Below are 26,842 nucleotides of genomic sequence, written 5' to 3' on the forward strand. Positions count from 1 at the left end.
GTTTGTTTGTTTGTTTGTTTCTTTCTTTCTTTCTAGACAGGGTCTCACTGTGTTGCTCATGTGGGCCTCTTGCATGCTAGGATTAAAGGCATGTGCCTGCATGCTGGGCAATATATACAATTTTAAAAAGTCCTCATGGGAAAAAAAGTGATTCTTACTAGGAAACTGTCTGCATTGATGGTACTTGGGATTAAATAGAAGGTTCAATCTATATTAGACAAGCTTTCTGCCTCTGGGCCATAGCCACAGTACTGGAGATTTTTTTTTTTAAAAGAAGTTTAAAAGAGAGTTTGAGTGTTTTGCCTTCATGACGATATATGCGCTGCCTGCACACCTAGTGTCCGTGGAGGCCAGACAGGACATTGGATCTCCTGGAACTGAAATTACAGATGATTGTGAGCACCATGTGGGTGCTGGGAACCAAAGTTGGGTTTGCAGCAAGATCAGCACGTACTCATAACCTCTGAACCATCTCTTCAGAACCACAGAGCTTTTTAGAATGTAGAGCCTTAGCATGTTATGAGAGCTTATCCCTGTAATTCCAACACTTGTGGCAATGAGACTTGAGGAGGAAAGGATTTATGGAATCTTAAACACTTTTCAGTCCATCATCCAGGGCAGCGAAGGCAGGACCCCGGAAGCAGGAACTGATGCAGATGCCATGACATCCTCAACCTTCTTTCTTTTCTTTTCTTTTTTAAGTTTTTCTTTTTCGGTTTTTTGAGACAGGGTCTCTCTGTGTAGCCTTGGCTGTCCTGGACTTGCTTTATAGACCAGGGTGGTCTCGAACTGACAACAGTTCCACTGCCTCTGCCTCCTGAGTGCTGGGATTAAAGGCGTGAGCCACCACACCCAACTCAACCTGCTTTCTTATATACCACAGGATCACCTGACCAGGGTTGGCACTACTCACAGTGTGCTGTGTTCTCTCTCATCAGTCTCCGGCAGGAATTAAGAAACCACCTGCCTCTGCCTCCCAAGTGCTGGGATTAAAGGCATGTGCCATGATGCCTGGCCCTGAAACTGCTGTTTTTTTATGCAGACATTTTTTTTTTTCAGTTGTTCTTCCTAGATAACTAGCTTGTATCAAGTTGACAAAAACAAAACAAAACAGAACAAAACAACAACAACAAACTATCCAGGACAAGTGCTGTGAGTTCTAATCTAGCCTGGACTACAGAATGATACTCTTAGAAAACTACCATCATGACCATTTTAAGTCTATAGTTCAGTAACATTAAGGAACGTAAACTGGCCAGGTGGTGGTGGTGCACAACTTTAATCCTAGTACTTCGGGGGCAGAGGCAGGCGGATCTCTCTGAGTTTGAGGCCAACCTGGACTACAGAGTGAATTCCAGGACAGCCAGAGCTGTTACACAGAGAAATCCTGTCTTGAGAAATAAAAACAAAAACAAAACGAAAACAAAAAACCCCAAACAAACAAACACACTGAAAACCCAAAAGAAAGAAAGAGCTGGAGGGATAACTCATTAAGAGAATTGGATGCTCATGCTCTTGCGGAGGACCTATGTTCAGTTCCCAGCATTAGTCAGACCACTCACAACTACCTATAACTCAATATAGGTACTTAGATTAATAGATTGATAGATAGATAGAGCTTACTACTTCAATTTCTTTCCTTTTCCTTCTTTCTTTCTGGTTTTTGTTTTGTTTTGTTTTGTTTTTCGAGACAGGGTCTCTCTGTGTAGCCTTGGCTGTCCTGGACTCACTTTGTAGACCAGGCTGGCCTCGAACTCACAGTGATCCACCTGCCTCTGCCTCCCGAGTGCTGGGACTAAAGGCGTGCGCCACCACGCCCGGCTTCTTTCTGGTTTTTTTGAGACAGGGTTTCTCTGTGTAGACCTGGCTATCCTGTACTTGCTTTGTGGATCAGGCTGGCCTTGAACTCACAGAGATCTGCCTGCTTCTGCCTCCTGAGTGCTGGGATTAAAGGCGTGGGCCGCCACACCCAGCTGGAAATGCCGTTTTTAATTTCTAAGATACTGTTCTATTGTTGTCCACTGACAGTTCCCACCTGAAGTTTTTTTCCACAGCACCTCCAGCTGTGCTCTGGTTTCTCCCTTGCAGCTTGCTGACAGTAGTTTGGGTTTGCATTTCCTAGCTGTTAATGATACTGAGCATGTCTTCATGTTATTTTTTTTAAAGGTTTAATTTTTAATTGTGTGTGTGTGTGTGTCTGAGAATATATGCCATATGTGTGTGGGTGTCTAGCAAGGCCAGACGAGAGCATCAGATCAGGAGCTAGAGATACAGTGGATGAGTTGCCTCCCTGGAGGTACTGAACCCAGATCCTCTGCGTGAGCAGCAAGTGCTCTTATCTGCTGAGCCATCTCTCCAGTCCGCCATGTTGATACTCTTGCCTTAGGCTCCTGCTCCTGGCATGAGTCACCGTGCTTGGCATCTTCTTTTTTTTTTCCTCCCTAGCTCAAGGTTCATCTTTAGACTTCACATGTGCAGCAATTACTGTGACACTGAGGTATATCCTCAACTCCCCCTTCCTTTAAGTTTAAAAAAAAAATTAAAAGAAATGTTTATATGTATTTTGCTGGCATTCCTGTGCACCATGTGTGTTCTGTGCCCATGGAGTCCAGAAGAGGGTATTGCATTCCCAGGAACTGGGGTTACAGACGTTCATGAACTTTCCTGTGGGTGTTGGGGACATACTATTTAAACATCAGATTTGGCCAGTGAGATGGCTCGTGGCTCTGTAGGGTGAAGTAAGAAAGTCGTTGCATTCACTGCATATCCAGGATCCTCTTATGCGGATAAAACGACGTTTTGTCTCAGGCTTCCTTCCGGAGAGCATTTTCTTCTGCTTGGATATGTCTTCTCTGCACAGACTTGCTCTTGGGGAGATGACGTCACCTGGACAGCTAGCTCCTCCCTTGGTGGCAAGGTTGCTGGCTGCTATGGGAATTGGCTTGGCAGAGGGCTCCCTGAAAGGTTGCTCTTCAGCTGTTACTCAGTTAAGGCCACCAGGCTAACCCTGCTAGGAGTTCTCTTAGACAGCAGCCATCATGTTTAATTACCAGGAGCTATAGGAGAGTGTTTCCAAGGGGACCCCTTATCTCTGACAGCAGCGGCTGGCCTGTAACGTTTAGGAGAAGAGATGAAGGCCAAAGTGGAGCGCTTGGCAGCTGTGGCTTAAAGCACAGGTCAGAAATGTTTTCTTGGCAGCCAAGGGCAAGGCATCTCACAGTTTTGTTGTTTTATTTTATTTTATTACTTATTTAATTTCTGGTGCTGGGATTGGAGCACAGGGCCTCATACATTCTAGGCAAATGATGTATCACTGAGAGACACTCCGTCTTGCACTGACTGTTTCTTAAAGGACTTGCTTACCTTTTTCCTTGGTAGACAGTACATTGCACACATTATCAAGTCTGCATGCTCAGGTTGACATTTCCCCGGGCATGTGCAGGTGCCAGAAAGTGCTGTCCATACCTCACCCAGAGAAAGAATCCTTACAAATGAGCATATCTCAAGGAAAACCCTGTTCATCATGGGATGGCCTTAACCACTTAGGGATATTGAAGCTTTCTACCCTAAACTATAACGTCCACAGTGAAGACGAGGAGTCTGAGGTGGTTTTCCTTTATATTCCCCTGCAGTGATTACTTAAAGTTATAATGTGAGCCATGTATGCAATTTGATTATTTTTGGAGCTGAGGGTGGTGTAGAACTCACGATGCAGTCCAAACTGGCCTCAGAGTCATGACAGTCTTCCTGCCTCAGATCCATAAGCATGAAGCATTGTGCCTGAACTTGGTCTAGTTACCTCATGGATCAGTCTCTTAGAGCCACCTCACACATGATCACAAAGTTCGTTGCTTGAAATTATAGCTTCTGCGCTGGCTGAGCAGAGTTAGCAAGGCTGACTGCTTCTGAAGTCTCCTCCCCTTCTAAGGCTCCGCCTCCTCTCCCTAAAGGCCCTCCCCTTTTACAAAGGCCCTCCCCCTCCCTGCGACCCCTTTCTTTCCTCTTTCCTTCCCTAACCTTTTCCTTTTCTTCCTTTTCTCAGCAGGTGGCATCGCTTGGCAATCCTTGGCATGCTTTTGTTTGTCTGGTTTACCACTCCAATCTTTGCCTGTGTCTGCAGTTGCCCTTCTTACCACCTGTGTCTTTGTGTCCAAATCTTTTAGCTTTAGAGGGCACTGTTCAACCCAAAATATCACATTAAAAAAAATGAGAGGACTGGGGTGTGGCCCAGTTGTACAAGCCTTGTCTAACCTGTTGATCACTTGGGTTAATCCCCAGCAGGAGGAGAAGGAGATGTGCACAGGTATAATATAATATAATATAATATAATATAATATAATATAATATAATATAATATAATATAATAATATAACATAATATAATATAATATAATAATATAATATAATATAATATAATATAATATATCTCTCTCTGTGTGTTTATATAAATTTAAATTGGCGAGAGAGAGAAATAGAACTTAAATTTCTTTCTTTCTTTCCTTCTTTCTTTCTTTCTTTCTTTCTTTTTTTCAAGTCAGGGTTTCTCTATGGAGCTCTAGCTGTCCTGGACTCACTTTGTAGACCAGGCTGGACTTGAACTCACAAAGATCCGCCTGCCTCTGCCTCCTCAGGGTTGGGATTAAAGGCGTGTGCCACCAGCCAGCTGTAAAATTATTATTTTAAAATGTTATTTACCACAGCCCACCTGTAAATATGTTATTTATCTGTGTACATGTGGGAGTGTATTATACCACAGTGCACGTGTATAGATGACTTTTGAGAATCTCTCCCTCCACCACATGGGTCCTACAGATGGTACCCAAGTTGTCAGGCTTGGTGGCAGGCACCTTTACCACTAAGCCATCTTGCTGGCCCAATGATTGTTTGTGTTAGACAGAGGCTTGCTGTGTAGTGTAGAGTGGCCTTGAACCCACTGTCATCCTTCCTCAGTCTCCTGAGTGCCAAGATTATATGAGTCACCACGCTCAGTTAAATAAGGTTAAAACATTAAAAATTATATGTTTTTCAAGTAGTGTATATATATATGGCGTGTATGTGTGGCGTGTGTGTATGTATGTATGTATGTATGTATGGTGTGTATGCATGTATGTATGTATGGTGTGTATGCATGTATGTATGGTGTGTATGCATGTATGTATGTATGTACGGTGTGTATGCATGTATGTACATGTCTGCATGTGTACCACAGTGTTTCTGGGGTGACTAGATGAGCACCTGTGTGAGTTAGTTCTCTTCTACTCTGTGGGTTCTAAGGATGAAGCTCAGGCCATCAGGCTTGGTGGCGAGCACGCTTACCCACCGAGCCATCTTGCTGACCCCATATATTTTAATATTCTTTGTGGTAACATCTCCACCAGGATTGCCGTCTCCCCTCCCCCCTTTCCCTTCCTCCTTCCCTTCTTCTTCCCCTCTGTTAAGCTTATTTGTTTTTGCACTGCTAAGGAATTAAGCTCAGGCATGCTACCTAATGCTATGACACTGAGCTATAATCCCAGCGTCCCAGCTCGCTCCCTTTTTTCCTTTCTTATTTTTATTAATTTATTTATCGAGACAGGGTCTTGTTATGAAGCCCCGGTTGTCCTGGAACTCTCTATGTAGACCAGGCTGTCGTTGAACTCTCAGAGATCCACAGGCTTCTGCCTCCATAGTTCTAGGATGAAAGCTGACCACTACCATACTTGGCCTTGTTTGCTTGTTTTCTTGAGGCAGGGTCTCAACCCTCTCAAGTGCTCAGATTATATTTGAGCACTGCCATGCATGCTTTGTTTGTTCTAGGGAGCCAACCCAGGGTCTCACACATGCAAGATAAGACTGTACCACTGAGCCACATCCCCACCAGGCTGTCACTTTTCCAGGATGCCCTAGCCCTGTGGCTCTCTCCTTGCCTTGCACTGGTGAGTGCCACGAGGCCACAAAACCACTGGGCCATCATTGTCCTACCCCTGTGGCTCTCTCTTCTTGCCTTGCACTGGGAAGTGCCACGAGGCCACAAAACCACCGGGCCATCATCGTTCTGTTTTATGCCCTCTCCCTCGTGTCTTCTTTCGCTTTAGGAATTTTCTGTTTATTTAGAAAAAAATTTTACTCATTCTAAACAATAGAAACCAAAACTGACTTTGTGAAAACTACTGGAGTAGAGATATTTGGTAGGGAAGCGCTAGGGTTTGCACGGAAGAATCCCTGGACATGTTTAAGTGCCAGAATTCAGTGTGTGGTAGGATGGATTCAGCATTCTATCACGGCGGCTCAAATAAGTGTGGTTAATATTTGGATGAATAGGAGAATTGTAAGACTTGATTGTTATAAATCCCCCTGCTGTGAGATTTGTGACTCAAGGTTTATGAGCCCTGGTGAACAAGGCTATTATTATTCGTGTAGAGGCGAGTAGAGGTGTAAGCTTGTCTCCCTCGGTTGATTGCACTTTCAGTTCACTGCAGTAATGAAGTGATCTGTGGCTCTGAACGTCTGCAGGGTCTTATCCAAGACTTAAAAAGCTGTGAGTTGTTCACTTGCATTTTAATGAGTAAGGCAAGATTTTTCATTTTGGTTTTTAATTCTTATTTATTTTTACATGCATGAGTGTTTTGCCTACATGTATAATCTGATGCTCACAGAGGCCAAAAAAGATTGTTAGATTCCCCAAGACTGGAGTCACTGAAGGTTGTGAGCCACCATGTGGGTGCTGGGAATTGAACCCAGGACCTCTGGGAGAGCAGCCAGTGCTCCAAACTGCTGAACTATCTCTCCAGCCTCTTAAAATTATTTAATTTGTTTTTATTTATTTTTAATTTTATGAACATGGGCGTTTTATCTGCATGAATGGATGTATATCATGAGTCAGTTGGGCTTTTATAAGCAACCCCACAGAGAGAAAAGTTTTGGATCCTTGAATTATCTCTCCTCTCCTAGTACTGGGGATTAAACCTAGTGTCTCTAATACACTAGGCTAGCGCTGTGCCACTGAGCCAATCTGCCCTTTTAAAATGTTTTTGTCTTGAGAGAGAGACAGCATCACTAAATTACCCAGGCTGGCCTTGAACCCACTCTGCAGCTCTGGTGAGCTTGAATTTACAACCCTCTTGTTCTGTCTGCTTCCCGAGAAGCTAATAATTCAGGCATGTGCAACCAAGCTCAGCCAGGTCCTTAAATTCTTTTTTTGCTATTGTTGGCAACTGAATCATGTGTGTGTATGTGTCTGATATATATATATACACACACACACATACTTATTCAAGGAGGCCAGAGCCTCTGTCACTTTCTGCCTTAATTCCCTTGAGACACTCCTTCACTGAATCTGCAGTAGCTATATGTTTGTTTTGTTTTTTGTTTTTTGTTTTTTGTTTCTCCACATCAACACCTACCTGGCTTTTTATATGGTGCTGCTGGGAATTTGAACTCAGGTACTCCTGTTAGTACCACAAGGGCTCTTACTTGTTAAACCATCTCCCCAGTTCCTGGATCCTTGAATTCTATTTTTATGTGTGCATTTGTTTTTTGTTTTTGTTTTTGTTTGTTTTTGAGACGCTATCTCTCTGTGTACCCCTGGAACTTGCTATGTAGACCAGGTTGGCCACAAAGTTAGAGATCTACCTACCTCTGCCTTTCAAGTGCTGTTATTAAAGAAAGATATGTGGCACCACTCCCGGCTTTGAATCCTTAAGTTTTGTGCTTGACAAGGATACAGCTTCCTCCTTCACCTCTAGCAGGGATGAGTGACAGCTGCTAGTTATGGTTGGTTTTTTTCTTGTCCATCCAAGTTTCTACCAGTTTGCTCTCTGCAAGAAGATACAGGCTATGGCTGCTAGTGTCTGAGAAGCAAAATTGCTAAGCATGTAGAAAGTTAAAGTTATGGGGTGAGGGACTCTACACAGAAGGAAAGCACTTCCTAACATGGGCAAGGTCCTGGGACACCCTACACACTTTGCACAATTTTCAGAATACATGGATGTGGTTCCCATGGGGGGGGAAACTTTCAGTGACATGATTCCTAGGAGTTCAGACTTGTTCCTCCTATTCAGCTAAACCTGAACCCCAAACTAAACTTTAGGTCTAATGACAAAAGCTTTGACTCGAACACTTGCCATCTTTGTGATAGCCCGAGGAGAATTCAGTGACCTCTATTTATTTGGTATGTATGTATGTGTGTGTGTATGTATGTATGTATGTATGTATGTATGTATGTGTTTTTAGTTTTTCAAGACAAGGTTTTTCTATGTGGCTTTGGCTGTTTGGGAACCTGCTCTATAGACCAGGCTGGCTTTGAACTCAGAGATTCACTGGCTTCTGCCTCATGAATGTTGTGAGTAGAAGATTAACGTGTGCCACCACACCCAGCTCCAGCACTTGCTATTTTAAAATTTATCTCACTCACGTTGTGTCTTTCCCGGCCTTGGTCTAAGCACTGGTTTTCCTTCCATATGCCAGAGGGTTTTAATTATCTGTTGGATTGATGGGGGTGTGCTCTCGTTGTCACAGACCTCTCGGTCGATTCTGAACTGAAAGAAAAAGGAAATAAGATGATTCTTCATGGAAATTAGCAACAGAAAAGGTATAGATAGGTTCTTTCAAGCCCCAGTGACTGTTGTCAAAGGAGAGGAAGTGTGGCTGCTGGGTTGGGTGACGATGGGAGAAGGCAGGTGTGGAAGACGGGAAGCTGAAGGGCACCCACCATTTCATACCCTGGCGTTCCGTTTGAGAGGATGCATCGTAGTGAAGGAAGAGGTTGTAGTTGCTCATGCAGCCTCAGAGGGTTCCTTCCTTTTTCCACCTCCCTCCATCTTGTCTTTCCTACCTTCCCGGGCTGCACTGCAGCCCACCAGCTGTGGGGGCACGCCTTCCTCCTTGCGGTCCACCCCACAGTGCGCTATCTCTTTTGCTTTCAACCAGCTCAGCTGAAATTCTCTTTTTCTTTCTTTCTTGACAGCACTAATGCTTTGAAATATAATTTGCTCATTTTGTGCTGTCTGGTGGCTCTGCTGGACCAGAAAGGGCTCTTTGTTTCCTTTCACAGATAGCAAAAATGCTGCAGTTTTCCATTGCAACCTGGGTTTTTTTTTTTTTTTTTTTTTTACTCCCTCTCACAATTGTGGCAACCATGATACCCCGAGTGAGCAGAAACACGAAGTCTGTTCTTAGCCAAGGAAATCAGTGTAAGATGGACTGGAGAGTCAAGGGTAAGAGAAGGAGGGACAGGCGAGGACTATTCATATCGCCTTCCGGGAATGGGCAGAAGATTTCTGGGTGAATTTAAACTTTGCTGTAGATGTAGTTTGTTTGTTTGTTTGTTTGTTTGTTTGTTTGTTTTTAGCTATTTTATTGGGTTCTTATAACTACCACCCTTCTCCACATCAATCTCCTCAAACCCCCCAACACTAGGCAAGCGATAAAGAAAGTTAGAAGGAAATGAGATGTAGACCTTTTTGGACTACTTCCTGCTGAGCAGGGGCATCAGGCTCCTATGGGAAAGCCCAGTCTTCTTTATCAGACTATCCAGAAATCCATCAATAGCAGGTACAGCAGCAGCAGCAGCAGCGGGGCCGGCGGCAGGGGGAGCAACAGCTGCCGCGGGCCCTCTCGAAGCTCTTCCGGTTATACTTTCTCCAGAGTCCCCAGAATTAAACTATCTGCAGCTGGCAAAAATCATGCCCCTACCGGAGCATGAGACAGTCATAGTTAATGGCTGTGGACAATTTGAGGCAGCCCTGTATTCCAAACCTGGGATTAAAACAAAACTGTATTCACAAAACATAATTGAGTTTTAAAAGAAACCAAAATTCTCACTACATTTCCCACGTTTAGTCCTCAAAAAATGGCTTTTTTCTCTAACAATAAGCTATGTACAGTAAGAACAATTATGAGAGCTATCAAGTAAGAATTATATTTACAACTGGGTGGTGGTGGCGCACGCCTTTAATCCCAGCACTTGGGAGGCAGAGGCAGGCGGATCGCTGTGGCTTTGAGTTCGAGGCCAGCCTGGTCTACAAAGTGAGTCCAGGATAGTGAAGCCTATATATATATATATGTCTAATCTATATTTATTTGGCAACCATGGAGAAAACATTTCACTATTTATCCTATCCTGATGAGTCCAAAGTTCTGTACTTAAATCAGTTTATTATCATAACTTGTATTTATCAACCTAAAAACATCTTCTTAGACACAAAATTACTTTATTAGATCCTAAACAACTTAAGCTTTTTATGCTTTTAACCTTTAATAAGGAAAACTATAAGACTATAACTATCTAGTCTTCAATCACATCAAGGACAAGGCTAAATTTTACCTAAATAAACAGAAGTACAGAGCAAGCAGTTTTCACTCCCCTGTATCATTGGCCCATCCATTCTTTGGCCTTCAGGTCCAGATTATTTGACAGACTTATCTTTGAAGCAGGAGTTTTGAAGGACTGGCCTATCTTGTCTTGGCAAAGTTGGACAGCCAATTTTCCAGTGCCCTTCTTGGCCAGAGTTTGGACAGCACGCTGTCAGAAGTCAAGATAAGGGCAGTCCCTCTACCCCCATCCCCCCGCCAGTGTCTAGCTTTGCCAAATTTAAAGCAAATTCCATGAGCATATTCTTTGGTTCCCATCATCTTCTTTGAAGTAGATTGAGGTTACTACCAGGAGCAGATGTGTCTCTCTGTCAGAAAAGCCTTTATTATTATTATTATTATCATTATTATTATTATTATTATTATTATTATATTTTAAAACATTTTTATGTGAATGCCTGTGTGATATAGTATGTCTGTGTAAGGGTGTCAAATCCCATGGAAATGGAGTGACAGACAGTTGTAATTCACCATGTGGGTGCTGGAAGTTGAACTTGGGTTATCTGGGAGAACAGCCAGTATTCTAAGCCACTGAGCTATCTCTCCAGCCCCACCTTTTATTATTAAAATACCTTAAACACCCTATCATATTGATTTCTGAAGTGTTGAAGACCATCTATCTATCTATAGTATATCTGAATAGACAGACATTGTTTGCTTCTAACTAACTATTTGCTTAACTTTGAAAACATATACAGGATGTTAAATAAAGTTTATTTCGGTAGTTAACTAAACTAGCCCCTAACAAGACTGCAAGTAAGATTATTTTTAGATACTAACTACTAACTTGCATTTCTAATTCTCCTAAACATTTTTGCAATAATAGCTTCTATAAGACTAGAATTTTACATTACATTTTAAATGAGTTGCATATGTACAATGCATTAAGCAAAAGTTGAACAAAATAACCTTAAATTACTATCAATATACAATTGTCCATACCAATGTAAAGTACTTGGGACTTGTTGCTTTCTAGTCTAAAAGGAGATACAACAATCTACGTTTTGTTTGATCGTCCCTACATTCTTCCCCTTTAAAAAAAATCTATCTTCTTTCTGCCTCTTTTCTCCTAACACTAGATAGGAGAGAAAGAAGAACAGAGAGGAGAAAAAAGAAAGAGATATAGCTTCCTTTACTTTGTATCCTCCCTAACCATGACTGATAACAAGTTGTAACCAGCCCCGCTAAACAACAACAAACATTTATAACCAATGGAATGATCAGCACCCACCCCACCCCCACTCCAGGGGGGCGGGAATTGGGACATTGTATTCTTAAAATTGCTTCATTATATCTGAGGGCTAAGGCATCTTTTGGGGACCCTAAAAACACTGGGATATTGGCCAAATTCTGTGAGAGCTAGCTGTGCCTTTTGCGGTCCTGTGTGATAGGAGAGCGCAGGGCTTAACTGAAGTTATGACTGAAGTAGTCTGTGAGGCTGGACCATTTGAGCTAGCTGCTTTGGAGATGACTGAGGCAGTCTGTGAGACTGGGTTACCTGGGGTACTTGTTTTGTCTTATAGGTGTCTGGTATTTTTGCTCTGAAGACACACAACTTTTAAAGATAGTATTGTAGGTACATTTTTACATTAACATGTATGGAATGTCCAGTGTGCACAAATAAGCCGATTTTTCTGCTCTGTGTTTGAGTAGGTGGAGGGCATCTGTCGATCTTATAAGTACATTTGAACTGGGTAATCAATCTAACTGTGATATAAATCTCCATCCATGCTATATGATGGGGTGGCATGTAATAATAAATCACGAGGACCAGGTTGCCAATAAGATTCATTGGCCAATCAGAGACATTTATGTATCAGCCAGTAGGAGGTCTCCCTAGGTCAAACCTAGCTTTTATAGGTTTTGATGGTAACCATATTTCCTCATTCCCTGTAGAAGCATAAACAAACCCATGTCTCCAATGCCAAACTATTGTAGACTTCCATTCTGCTGTTAGCACATCTTTGTAGCATATACGTTGATTTAATTCCAGGGTTTTTTTTTTTTTCTTCCTATAACTCAATGTCTCTCAGCTGCTGTTGTTCCTTTTTCATTAACATTAAGAAACTTTAAAGTTAACAAACACTATTTAGTCTCTTCCTTTATTCTTCCTTTTTGTTTTATAAGCATTCCTTTTAAAGTACGATTTGATCTTTCTACACCTGCTTGACTGGCAAGGTTTTGTTGTATGCTTGTAATGTGCTTTATTTTATGATATGCAAATAATTGCTTCATATTATTGGGATCTGTATGTGGGATATTATCACTCTTGTTCAGGTATCTCCATAATTGCCATTATTTCCAATTACTATGTAATTGCAGAGTCAGCCTTCTCAGAACTCAAAGCTGTTGTCCATCGAAGCTCCAAGTGTGTATCAGTGATAACGATGCACAAACTTTAGTTTTCCAAATTCTGCAAAAACGAAACACATGCATCTGCCAAATTTTATTTCTTATATAATTTTTGGTTGTGAGCCTAGCCTTTAACAGCTGAGCCATCTCTCCAGGCTCAGATTTCATTTCTTTTGATATTCCTAGGATTATTTCCGGTGGGTAATGAAGTCTGGTTATATAGAGAACCAGTGGGACATTTTCTTTTAATTTCCTTGGCTTGTTGACAAGTGATAGAATTATTTTTTTCTTTAAACCTTTACTGTTAACATGGTTTTTTTCATGAAGTTTCGAGCACTTCTAACACATTTCCTATTAATAATTGGTCAGCTTCCTTATTGCCTTGTGCCAGTGGACCTGGCAAACCTATGTGAGGCTGAATATGAGTAATATATAATGGATAGTTTCTATTTCTGACTGCAATGGCATAAATAACAAAGTTAATTCTGAATTATCAGGAATAAGTCCAGCAGTTCTGTATACAAAACAATTCTTTCTGCATATTAAGAGTCAGTAATTACATCGAGATTAAGGACTATCTAATGATACCATGAAGACTGCATACAACTCTGATCTTTGAACTGAGGTATATGGACATTGGGTCACTTTGGTTATTTTCTTATGATTTATAACCTGCCAGTTCTAACCTATTTACATCAGTATAGGATGTAGGTGCTTTGGGAATTTGAATTCCCTTTACAATTCGCGGGTGAAACCAATTAGTTATTTTTATAAACTGCAGATGCTTGCTTTTAGGATATTTGCTATTAATGTCTCCCAAATAGTTACTTGTTTTAAAACAAAGTCCAAAATGCTTGATTTTACCAATAAAGACTTAGGTGCCAGATGCTGGGGTGAAAGCTTACTGGCTTAGAGAAATAGAGAAAACACCAGCTGACTTTCCTGCTCAGCCAAACTTTCCTGCTTTCCCAAAAGGAAAAAGCCCTTTCTCCTTCAGGCTGTCTTAAAACACTTCAAACTAAATATCCCTCCTTTGTACTTGCTGTGTGTCTCTCTATTCATCCTCTGAACTTCCTCTTTTTTTTTTTTTTTTTTTTTTTTTTTTCTTTTCAAGACAGGGTTTCTCTGTGTAACAGCTCTGGCTGTCTTGGAACTTGCTCTGTAGCTCAGGCTGGCCTCTGACTCACTGAGATCCACCTGCCTCTGCCTTTCAAGTGCTGGGATTAAAGGAATGTGCCACCACTGCCTAGCTCTTCCTCTTTGTTTTTTTCCTATGTTTACTCCCTGTTACCTGTTCCATGTCTTGACCTACGGTTGACTTTATTTAATCCTGTTTACAGAAAGCTCTTGGATTAGAGGATGTGTGCTCTACACACAATCTTGAGGTTCACAGTGTGATCAAATATCCCGCAACATTTTTCCCTTTTTGTCTAAATAAAGGGCCCTTTCTCTAACATCAATAAACTATATGCTATCTGGTAATAATTACACTCACAATATCTATTCAATTATGAAACAAACAAAACAAAAGCAAAACCACAGGGGAATTCCATGGGCTGGTAGACTTCTATGTGTTGGGTCTCTTTGGACTACCAGTTGCTAATCAGGGCTGTCGGGCTCTGAGGGGCAAGTGTAATCTCCCTTATCAGAATATCCAGCAATCCTGCAAACCAGCAATAGCAAACAGCAGCAGCAGGAACCAGCAGCATCGAGGGGAGCAGTGGCCATCACAGGTCTTCTCAAGGCTTTCCCCATATATAGCTTCTACAGAGTCTTCAGAATTAAACTATCTGCAGCTGGCAAAAATCACACCCCTCCTAGAGCAAGAGACAATCATTGTTAGTGGCTGTGGACAATCTGAAGTAGTCTAACATCCCCCAATTGAGATTAAAACAAAAACCTAGCATGACTGGGTTTTTAAAGAAACCAAAATTTTCACTATACTCTGCCTATAGCCAGGCAGTGGTGACGCACACCTTTAATTCCAGCACTTGAGAGGCAGATTCAGGTGAATCTCTGAGTTCGAGGCCAGCCTGGTGTACAGAGCAAGTTACAGGATGCCCATAGCTATACAGAGAAATACTGTCTCAAAACACCAAAACCAGCCAACCAACCAACAAACCAACCAAAAAAAAAGCCTGAAAAAGAACAAAACTTCTGCTTCTTTTCTCTCCTCTTTTGGACCTTTCTAGTTGTTGCTGTGGCAACTGTCAACTGTTTAGGTTCAGTAGTTTTAGCTTGTCCTGAGAAAGGGATACTGGCCTTCAGGCATCCTGTCCTCAGAGACAAACAAGATTAGGGTCAGTAGAAGTGGATTTAGGGTACTGAGTGGAGGCCAGGGTTAAGTTGAGTGGCTTTGCTCGATCCATCTTTACCTTATTATTGTTTTAAAAAATTGCATGGTATATGTGTGCATATGTGCATATCTGTCTGTCTGTCTGTCTCTGTATGTCTGTGTGTCTCTCTGTGGGTATGTGCACATGAGTGCAGATTCTGGCAGAGTCCAGATGAGGGTGTGTCAGATCTTCTGGAGCTATTCACTTTACTTTTTGAATTGGTCTTTGACTGCAGTTGGAGCCCATGGTTTTGGCTAGTAGACATATTGCGAACATTTGTAAATGATATCAGGGAAGAACCAGGGTTTCCAGGAGTAACAGGGACCATTCAGTTTAAGGTTACTGCCTGAGTGCCTCCCTGTCACACACACGGCAGGGCAAGCCTGGGAGAGTAAATGACGCATCCTTCTTGTTTATAAATTACACTGTGCATGTGCGAGTCCCTGTCTCTCTTTTTTTTTGTTGTTGTTGTTTGTTTTTGTTTTTTTCCCGAGACAGGGTTTCTCTGTGTAGCCTTGGCTGTCCTGGACTCGCTTTGTAGACCAGGCTGGCCTCAAACTCACAGCGATCTGCCTGCCTCTGCCTCCTGAGTGCTAGGATTAAAGGCGTGCGCCACCACGCCCGGCTCCCTGTGTCTTTTTAAAACTGTCTATGGCTGCCCGTTACAGAGTTCTCTGTTTCTCCCTTTGTCTCCTCTTGTAGGCAGAGGAGTCCTGTAAATGCAACGGCTGGAAGAACCCCAATCCGTCTCCTACTCCACCCAGAGCCGACCTTCAGCAAATAATCGTCAGCTTGACGGAATCCTGCCGAAGCTGTAGCCATGCCCTTGGTAAGTTTCCAAAATCTGCCAGGAGCCATTCCACAGTGGCCTGACAGTCACACTACTGGATCCTGGGCAAAGCAAATTTGAGTGCGACTTCACTGACAAGGGCTCAGAGTCTGCCAGGAAGTGCAGCAGGCATGAGGCAAACCCCATCTGTCTGCACTGCCCTCGCCTTTGTCACTTTCACCATATTACAGGAGCTGGAGCACATGGAGGGATCCATCTGAGATGTGACATCAGTGCTTTGCTGTGTAAGATAGATGAGTGATGCTCCTGATTTGTCCTAGTGGGGCGGGGGGGGGGGGGAGGGGGGGGCGGTGCTGTAGGGCTTTGACACCAGACTTGAAACTTATATAATAATTGTAATGACATTAATCATTAATTAATGAATTGAGACAGTGTTTCTCTGTGAAGCACTGGCTGTCCTGGAACTCTATCTATAGGTCAGACTTGACTCAAACTTGGTCATCCCAAGTGCTGGGAGTAAAGGTGTGTGCTACCATGCCTGGCGATATTTATTTATGTTGAGTGTGTGTCTGTGTAGGACATGTTTGTGCTGGAGACTATGGAGGACCGAAGAGGCTGCTAGTTTCTTTGGGACTAGAGTTACAGATGGTTGTGAACTGTCATGCGAGTGTTGGGAATCGAACCCAGGTCTCTGCAAGAGAAGCCAGTAGTGCTTTTAACTGGCTGAGGCCCACTCTAGTTTTCCTAACACGTTTTGGTATTGAGGATGAAGCCCATGGCTTTGCATATACGAAGCACATGCCTGGACACTGAACTCACAAACTTCAGTCCTAGATGATTCATCTCTGTTTTTTCTTACACACACACACACACACACACACACACACACACACACACACACACACAACCCTTGCCTCTCAGGTTTCACTTTATAGCCAGTCTTGTTTCAACTTCATGATGTTGTATTTCACTTCCCAAGTGCTGGCATCACAGGTATGTGCAAACTCTGTTTCAGATCAAGTTCAGCGGGGAACTGGTTGTTCTTAGGTACCAGATTGTCTGACTTAATGACCAGTATGACAAGGACCTCGCACTGGGCAAAATGGGATCACCATTTACTCCTTTTACCCACTATCTGTAAAAGAGTGGCATTTTTGCCTTTGTCTTTCTCTCCAGTTTGCTGTTGGTTCAAATGGTGGAGCCTCACGTCTGAGGCCAGCCCACTCCTTTTAATTTTTTTGGACATAGACAGGCTTTCTCTGTGGGTAGCTTCAGCTGTTCTGGAACTCACTCTGTAGACTCGGCTGGCCTTGCACTCACCGAGCGATCCACTTGTCTCTACCTCCCGAGTGCTGGGATTAATGGAGTGCACCTCCACCACCTGGCATATTTATTAATTTTTAAAATAAATTTATTCATTCACTTTACATCCTGATAGCAGCCCCTCCCTCCTCTCCTCCCAGCCCCACCCCTCCATCCCTCTTCCTCATTTCCCTAGTCCTCAAGAAAGAGAGCCCTCAGCTATCCACCCACCTCTGCTCATCAGGTTGCCTCAGGACTGAGCACATCCTCTTCCCCTGTGGGCTAGCAAGGCACCCCTCTAGTGGGAAGTGGTCATAAAGCAGGCAATAGAGTCCACGTCAGAGAAAGCCCCCGCTCCCATTACTAGGGGACCCACATGAAGCCCAAGCTGCCCATTTGCTGCATCGGTGTAGGGGGCCTAGGTCCAGTCCATGCGTGGTCCTTGGTTGGTGCCTCAGTCTCCACAAGCCTCTGGACCCTGGTTAGTTGGCTCTGTTGGTCTCGTGGAGCTTCTGTCACCTCCAGGTCTTTCTATCCATCCCCCCCATTTTTCCACAAGACTCCCTATGATTCACCCAATGTTTGGTTGTCAGCCTGGCATACTCTTAAACTGAGTCGGATGCTTTCTTTTGTTCTCTGCAAGAGGGTGTTTCAGTATTGACATTTCAATACTTGCAAAGTAAAAGAGCAGACAGTGGTGTGATCTTCCCTGGAAGTGGCTGCACTGGAGCACTCCCCAAAAGGAAACAGAGCCTAGATTTCACAGAAGAAGTCAGCACACTAATAAGTGCGTTATTGTGTTGACTGAACCGGTGTCAAAAATAACTCAAGCTGTGATTAGCAGAAAAATGCTTTCATTACAAAAACATCGTGTTCCAGGCTAAAGGCTGTGGTATTTTTAAGCAGTGCAAAGCAAAGATTCCAAAAGTTCCAGAGATGTCTTAGTTTGTGAAATGCCAATTTTATAACCCATCTGTGAGGTAATGGACTGGGTGCTCTTCAAATTGAGTCACCTGGGAAATATGATGCAGTTAATAATGGAGTTCAAGAAATCTATGCCTGGGCTGAGCTGTGCCCATATTGATTGGGAAATCCTATTATTGCAAATCAATTGCCATTAGAAAACAAAGATCTTTTTTTTTTTCCCTGATGGGAATTGTCTGGTTCTATGCATGAAAGCACACATGCCTGCCAGAAATGGTGCAAGTGACAAAATCCAGCTGTCTTTGTTTCCTTTCATGTTTCTGAACAAACATTGGCAGCAAATACCCTTATTTTTCAATAGATAGTGAAGAAAAATAAATATGCAGTTATTTTATTTTAGGTCTGTTTTATCTTCTTCTTCTCCTTCTTTTTCTTTTCCTTCTCCTTCTCCTCCTCTTCCTCCTCCTCCTCCTTCTCTGCTAGGAATCTAGCTGAGGATATTGTGTCAATTACATAAGTGCTATGCTACTTATCTACACTCCAGCAGTGTGTGTGAGTGTGTGTGAGTGTGTGTGAGTGTGTGTGAGTGTGTGTGCGCGTGTGCACGCACATATATATGTTTGCATGTGTATCTTTATAGCTTCATGTCCTTTATACTTGCAAATTTATACCTGAAATCAACCTGTGCATAAATTAAGATGTACTCTAAGATTAAGTTAAAAGAATTTTGTGAAATGCTTACTTATTTAAGTATGTTTGATTTACTCTGACTGTTTCATATGTGTGTACCTATGTTGGTCATATTCAGTCTCAGCTCTTCTCCTGACTCCTCCCAATTCCCCAGATACTCTACCTCCTACTTCCGTGTCCTCTCCTTCTTTGCTGTGACCTACTGAGTTCAGTTAGTGCTGCGTGCTGGCATGTTGACAAAGTGGTCCTTTACAAAGGCAGGGCAGCTATGCAGTACACCGTGGCCTTTCTGAGCACGTCCCCATTTGATCAATTTAGAGTAGGACACTGTAAACCTTCATAATGCTGTCACCCTTTAATACGGTTCCTCATCTTGTGCAACCCCAACCATAAAAATTATTTTGTTGCTGTGTCATGACTGTAATTTTGCCACTGCTATGAATCATAATGTAAATATCTGATATGCGGGATATGTGACCCCGTGAAAGGGTTGTTGGACCCCCAAAGGGGTCATGCCCCACAGGTTAAGAATAACGGCTATAAAGGAAAGTATAAATTTTTATTCTTTTTTTGGTCAGAGACAGGGTAACTCTGAGGCTACAGTTCTTAGAGTCCCACTCATATCCTCCTCAAAGCCTACCCTGACTTAGGTTTCCAGTTTGTCACAGAGGTGCCCCCACCCACAGATTCTCTTTTCTCTGCAGACCTCCTATCTTCCTGTCTCCACTCTCCCCAGGTCTGATCTCTACCCTCATATCTCTTTGTGCACCCTCTTCTACAATGCACCCTCTCTTCATCCACTACTGATATCTATTCTATTTCTCTTTCCAAATGTGATTTAGGTATCCTCCCTTGGGTCCTCCTTATTACTTATCTTTTTTGGGTCTGTGCATTGTAATATGTTTATCCTGTATTATATGGCTAAAATCGGCTTATAAGTGAGTACATACTATGTGTGTCTTCCTGAGTCTGGGCTACCTCACTCAGGATAATCATTTTTAGTTCCATCCATTTGCCTGAAAATTTTGTGACTTCTTTGCTTTTAATAGCTGAGTAGTATTCCATTGTGTAAATGTACCACAGTTTCGTTTATCTGTTCTTCGGTTGAGGGGCATCTAGGTTGATTACAGGTTCTGGCTATTATGAATAAAGCTGCTATGAACATAGTTGAGCAAATGTTCTTGTTATATGGTGGAACATTTTTTGGATGTATGCCCAGGAGTGGTATAGCTGGGTCTTGAGGTATCACTATTCCCAAATTTCTGGGAAAACACCAGATTGATTTTCAAAGTGGTTGTACAAGTTTGTGCTCCCACCAGCAATGGAGGAGTGCTCCCCTTACTCTGCTTCCTTGCCAGCATGTGTTGTCACTTGAGTTTTTGATCTTAGCCATTCTGACTGGTATAAGATGGAATCTCAGAGTTGTTTTGATTTGCATTTCCCTGATGACTAATGACATTGAGCATTTCTTAAAGTGCTTCTCTGCCATTCAAGATTGCTCTGTTGAGAATTCTGTTTAGCTCTGTACCCCATTTTAAAAACTGGATTATTTTGTTTGTTGGTGTTTAATGTTTTGAGTTATTTATATATTTTGGATATTAGCCCTTTGTCAGATGTAGGATTGGTGAAGATGTTTTCCTAATTTGTAGACTGTCACTTCATTCTAGTGACAACGACTTTTGCCTTACAGAAGCTTTTCAGTTTCATGAGGTCCCATTTATCATTTGTTGCTCTTAGTGCCTGAGCTGTTGGTGTTCTGTTCAGGAAGTTGTCTCCTGTGCCAATGAGTTCAGGGTTCTTCCTCACTTTCTCTTCTGATAGATTTAGTGTATCTGGTTTTATGTAGAGGTCTTTGATCTACTTGAACTTGACTTTTCTGCAGGGTGATAAATATAGATCTTTGTATTTTTCTACATATAGACATCTGGTTAGACAAGGACCATTTATTGAAGATGCTTTCTATTTTCCATTGAATAGTTTTGGCTCCTTTGTCAAAAATCAAGTGCCCATATGTGTGTGGGTTCATTTCTGGGTCTTCTATTTGATTCCATTGATTAATCAGTTTGTTTTTATGCCAGTACCATGCAATTTTTATTACACTTGTTCTGTAGTGTAGCTTGAAGTCAGGAATGGAGATACCTCCAGAAGTTCTTTTATTATATAAGATTGTTTCAGCTATTCTGGGTTTTCTTGTTTTTCTATATGAAGTTTCAAGGTCTGTAAAGAATTGTGTTGGTATTTTGATGGGGATTACATTGAATCTGTAGATTGCTTTTGTTAACACTATGCTAATCTTACCAGTTTATGAGCATGGGGCATCATTCTGCTTCAATTTTTTCTTCAGAGACGTGAAGTTCTTGTCATACAGATCTTTGACTTTTTAGCAAGTTCTTAGGCATTTAATCTTATCTTAGTTTTACAAATTTCTCTCTCTCTCTCTCTCTCTCTCTCTCTCTCTCTCTCTCTCTCTCTCTCTCTGTGTGTGTGTGTGTGTGTATGTGTGTGTGTGTTGGTGTGTGTGTTGGTGTGTATGTGTGTGTTGCTGGGAGTTCCAACACTCCTCATTCTACCCACCTTCAGGGTATTGTTATTGTTTAGCATGGTCTTTGGGCATTTATTCTTATCATAAAATCTTTTGTTCCTTTGGAGGGGGAGGGTCTCATGTAGCTCTGTGTGGCCTTGCATTTCAGGTCTTCCTGACTCCTCCCAAGTTCAGGGAGTAAAAGGGTACCCGGTCACACCCAGCCACCTGGAAGTGCGTCCAGACAGCATGCAGGTTGCAGGGCCCCAGGATCACAGGCTGGATCAGAAAACTTAGTTTTCTTGTCTTCCTGTACAGTGCTTTTCCTGAAGACTACCTACCACCCTCCCTCCCTCCCTCCCTCCCTCCTCCCCAGCTTCATGTCTGATTGCCCACACCCCTTGCCATCCTGTCTTCCTTTTGTTTTCTGCAGGGAATTCTTCTCCTCCCAAGCCTAACAGTGCTAGAGGAAATACAGGTGTTCTTAGAGTCTGCTGGATACCAAGTTTCCCTGTGTGGTTACAAATCCATACCTGTTGTTTTTCTGAACTGTGATTAAAGGCTGACCGTTGCTTGCAGATTAGAATGCGTTTTTAGCTCCGCCTATACTTTCATGTTTGATTGTTGGCTTCTTGTTTGTTGTTTTGTTTTATTTTAGAACAGGGTCTTGTCTAGCTTAGGTTGGCTGCGCTGCCTGAACCTGCTCTGCCTCACACGTGTTGGAGCTAGAGAAGCACTCACCACACCCTTCTTCTTCTACTTCTTCTTCTTTTTTTCTTTTTTTTTAATACCATTTTTCAGAGCAGTTATGGGAACATTTACATCTGAAAGTTAGCTCCCATGGGTTTCCATTGACCACAGTCCTCTAATGGGCTCACTCTTAGACTTCCTTTACTCCATTTCAAATCTATGGTTACACAAGAGAAACACTTTTTATTTGTTTGTTTTTTCGAGACAGGGTTTCTCTGTGTTAGCCTTAGCTGTCCTGAACTTGCTCTGTAGACCAGGCTGGCCTTGAACTCACAGCCACCCGCCTGCCTCTGCCTCCTGAGTGCTGGGGTTAACGGTGTGCACCACCACGCCCAGCTGAGAATGAATTTTTAAATGATCAACTTTTTGCCCATTAGTATGTAACCAGTTTTCATTGCAGGTGTTAATTTTCTAACCTTTGGATAGTGCAGGCATTAATTTTACCTCTTCTAGCTAAAGAGAAAAACCTGATGTGTAGGCAGTGAGGTGGCACATGACTTTAATCCCTGTACTCAGGAGGCAGCAGCAGGTAGGGCTTTGTGAGTTCAAGTCCAGCCCGGCCTTATTATTAAGTTCTAGGGCAGCCAGAGTTACATGATAAGGCCCCGGGGGCTGGGCGTAGTGGCGCACGCCTTTAGTCCCAGCACTCGGGAGGCAGAAGCAGGTGGATCTTTGTGAGTTCGAGGCTGGCCTGGTCTACAAAGTGAGTCCAGGACAGCCAGGGCTACACAGAGAGACCCTGTCTCGGAAAAAAACCAAACCAAACCAAACCAAAACAAAACAAAAAAAACCCAAAACAAAACCAAAAAACAACCCCCCAAAAAACATGATAAGACCCCTTTAAAAAAACAAAACCAGACACATTTGCTTCCAGTTCAGTAGGCCTCAAAAGAATTGACAGGATGGCCTTGAGAGGCAAAGTTGACTATATTTAGTCAGTAGAGCTTAGCAAGGACCATAGCACACAGTGACCATGAGCTATGAGTCCACTGCAAGGCAGCCGCCGCACTGTGATTCTCAGCAGCAGGCACATAGTAGGTACCTCGTGGCTCTCTGGTGTTTGTAATGTCACATAGCATTGAGAGGTGCCAAGGCACACTCATCTGAAGAGCTGTCCCAACATGCCTAGTTCCCCGGTCTCGGAGGTGTTTCCACCTTAGCCCACCTGCACGAAGTGGGGCATGTGGCCACAAGGAGGGAATCCTTTTTAGGAGTTGAGGTGCAGCCAGTCTTGAGTAATTCTTCTTCGGATTTTCAGGTAAGGTATCACTATGTAACATAATGTGAGCTTCGACTCATGAGTCTTCTGTCACAGCCTCCTGCATCCCTGGCCAAAGTGGGATAGTTAGACCCATATTTTGAAACAGGCTTTTGGAAGACTATTTGATTTAAGCAGGGCTCAATAGACTTGACTATTAAGTTCAGATGTATTAAAAATAATTAGCTGAAAGGCTGGAGAGATGGTTCATTGATGAAGAGCACCGGGGCTGATCTTCAAGAGGTTGTGAGTTCAATTCCCAGCAACTACATGGTGGCTCGCAACCATCTGTAATGGAATCTGATTCTCTCTCTCTCTCTCTCTTGTTCCCCATGGCTTGCTCAGCCTATGGTCTTATAGAACCCAGGACCACCAGCTCAGGGATCGCTCCACCCACAATGGTCTGGGGCCCCTCCCATCAATCACTAAATAAGAAAATGCCCTACAGCTGGATCTTACAGAGACATATTTTCAACTGAAGTTTCCTCATTTAAAACAATGTTAGCTTGTCGACATAAAGCTAATAAAACTATCCAGCACAAATACTGTGTGTGTGTTTGTGTGTGTGTGTGTGTGTGTATGTGTGTGTGTGAGAGAGAGACAGAGACAGAGAAAGACAGAGACAGAGAGATACTGTGTGTGTGTGTATGTGTGTGTAAGAGAGAGAGATACTGTGTATGTGAGAGAGACAGAAACAGAGATCCTGTGTGTGTGAGAGACAGAGACAGAGAGATGCTGTATGCATATGAGAGACAGAGAGAGATACTGTGTGTGTGTGTGTGTGTGTAAGAGAGAGAGAGAGAGAGAGAGAGAGAGAGAGAGAGAGAGAGAGAGAGAGAAAGAGAGAGAGAGATACTGTGTATGTGTGAGAAAGACAGACAGAGAGAAAAACAGAGAGATAATCTGTGTGTGTGAGACAGAGAGAGAGACAGAGAAAGATACTGTGTATGAGAAGAGAGAGAGAGAGAGAGAGAGAGAGAGAGAGAGAGAGAGAAAATAAAAATTGAAACAAATAAGACAAAATGTTTCCAACAAGCAATACCTAGGGGAAGGTCATAAGAAATATTCCTCAGCAATGTTCTCAGCTGTTTAAATATTTTATGACTGGTTTTCTCTGTGTAGCCTTGGCTGTCCTGGAACTCAACTCTGTAGACCAGGCTGGCCTCGAACTCTGAGATCTGCCTGCCCCTGCCTCCCGAGTGCTGGGATGAAAGGTGTGCGCAAGCACTGCCCAGCCATGCCTTTACATTTTTCATGTTCAAATATTTAGAGTTACTAAAGAGACAGCTCAGCAACTAAGAGCCCTTGCTGCTCTTGTAGATGACCTAAAGTCAGTCTCCTGCACCAACACCATGGCTCGCGACCTTCTGAACTCTACTTCCAGGGGACCTGATGTAGCTTTCTCACCTCCCTAGGAACCACATGCCTATGACACAAATACATACATACATAAAATTAAAATAAATAAAAACTTTTAAACCATTTTCAGAAGAGTCTGATGGGACACACCCTTAAGTCCAGCACTGGTAGTAACAAGGCAGTAAGCAGCACCTCGCCATGGCCTCTGCCTCAGCTCCTGCCTCCAAGTTCCTGCCTTGCTTGAGTTCCTTCAGTGATAGACTATGCATGTGGTTGTGTAAGGCAAAAATTAACCCTTTCTTCCCCAAGTTGCTTTTGGTGTTGTTTCGTGACAGCAATAGAAACTCTAATTAGGACAACATCTTTATGTAACCTCTGTTCAATTCACAATTGGAGTAAGCTTAACATTAATATAATATGTGTATTAGTTGTCTTGTATTTTCAGTTTTCCTTAATTTAAAACAGTTTCTTTGTCTTTTTAAAAAAGTGATGCTGACAGTTTCACAGAGGCATGTTTTAAAATTTGACGACATACTCATTAAAGCGCTAGGATAGTGGCATATGCCTTTTGTCTAGCACTGCAGAGGTAGAGGCAAGGGGACTGCTGTGAATTTGAGGCCAGCCAGGTTTACACAGGCTACACAGAGAAAGCAACAGAAAGAACATGGTGCTCAGGGTGGTTCCTTCCTCTAAACTCTTGGTTCTTTAAGGAGATACTATTGAAAGGCCTAAAAGGAAGGCCCAACTATAGAGTTGATGTTCTAAACAATAATTTTAAGCTCCTTCCTTCCTTCCTTCCTTCCTTCCTTCCTTCCTTCCTTCCTTTCTTCCTTCCCTCCTACCTTTTTATTTTATTTTATTTATTTTTTATTATGAGACAGGGTTTCTCTGTGTAACAAATCTGCTTGCCCTGAAATGCACTTTGTAGACCAGGCTGACCTCAAATTCACAAACATCCTCTTGCTTCTACCTCCCAAGTGCTGGGATTAAAGGCATATACCACCGTGCCTGGCTTTAATGTTTTTTAAATAAGTGAATAATTTTTTCCCATATTTTATTTTAATTTTTTGCAGGGGTGGTGGGAGGTTCCAAGGGTCAGGGGATTGACCTGGGAGGCCTGGGAAGTGAGTGTGATTGGGTGCATGATGTGAAATCCCCAAATAATCAATAAAATTATTACGTAAAAATCATTCATTTATTTAATCACATGAAAAATTTGCTGGAATATGTGTATGTGCACTGCATACATGGAGACAAGATGGAGGTGTGAGAACAGCATCCCACCTACCCAGACTGGAATAACAAAATGAGCTGCCACATGGGTAGGAACTGAACCCAGGTTCTTTGGAAGAGCAGCCAGGGCTCTTAACCACAGAGCCATCTCTCCAGCCTCCAGATTTAAAATTTCTATACCACCAAATATATTTGGCCAAACACAGGCCCTCACAAACCCCGTAAACCTCTGCCCAGCATATGACAGATAAACCATTAGTGCCTGAGTTATTTTAAGGCACTAGGAAAATGACTAGCATCCTCATAAAGCAATCAGAGGAACGGCAGTCCTAGAGAAGACTGTATCTTGTGGAAAAGCAATGGACAGCACCCAAAGCAGCCAATCAATGCACAGAACACCAGCAGTCATTACTGTTGCACAGTATGAGCTGCTATGAGAGCAAGCCCAGATAAGGGCAGTGGTGAGGGGTCAGGAGATTCTCCTACACTGCTGCTACACTGTACTCATGAAAATTTCTTGAGGAGTTAGGGAACACTCATCAAACCTTAAAATAGCACACCCCAGCCAGGCTCGGCAGGAGTGGGGATCTGGCAGGGCTATAGAGTTGACGGCAGCCAGGACAAAGTCGTACACACGGAGCCATTGTCAGGGGGAAAACCAAACCAAACAGAAGTCTGGGCACCAAGGTACATGCTGGTAATTCTTGCACTTTGGAGACAGAGGCAGGAGAATTGACTCAAATTTGAGGCCAGTAGGTGAGCCTGGTTTACTAGCAAGTTTTAGGGTAGCCAAACCTACACTGTCTCAAGAAAATAAACCAAACAGCAGCCCAGAAAAGGAACTGACTAAATTTCCATTATTTCCAGGACTATACATGGTTTGTATCTGTGTCAAGTTATAAATGTTTATAAACAGAAAAGTTAATGTTCAAAGCTGGGTATGATGGTACATACCTTTAGACACAGAACTTGGGTGTC

At 42.7% G+C, this 26,842-nt stretch overlaps 1 protein-coding gene across 1 annotated transcript in view; it reads left to right on the top strand.

Annotated features, from left to right (window-relative positions):
- Nucleotides 1-26,842, top strand: part of KAT2B (lysine acetyltransferase 2B) — a 104,960-nt gene that overhangs the window by 24,814 nt on the left and 53,304 nt on the right. Inside the window, exon 2 of the mRNA XM_084753678.1 lies at nt 15,740-15,866. Coding sequence (XP_084609804.1) covers nt 15,740-15,866 — 127 coding nt within the window. The remainder of the gene's footprint in view (nt 1-15,739; nt 15,867-26,842) is intronic.

This window comes from Acomys minous, assembly GCF_964271855.1.
Source record: "Acomys minous genome assembly, chromosome: 13".
NCBI classification, from domain to species: Eukaryota; Metazoa; Chordata; class Mammalia; order Rodentia; family Muridae; genus Acomys; species Acomys minous.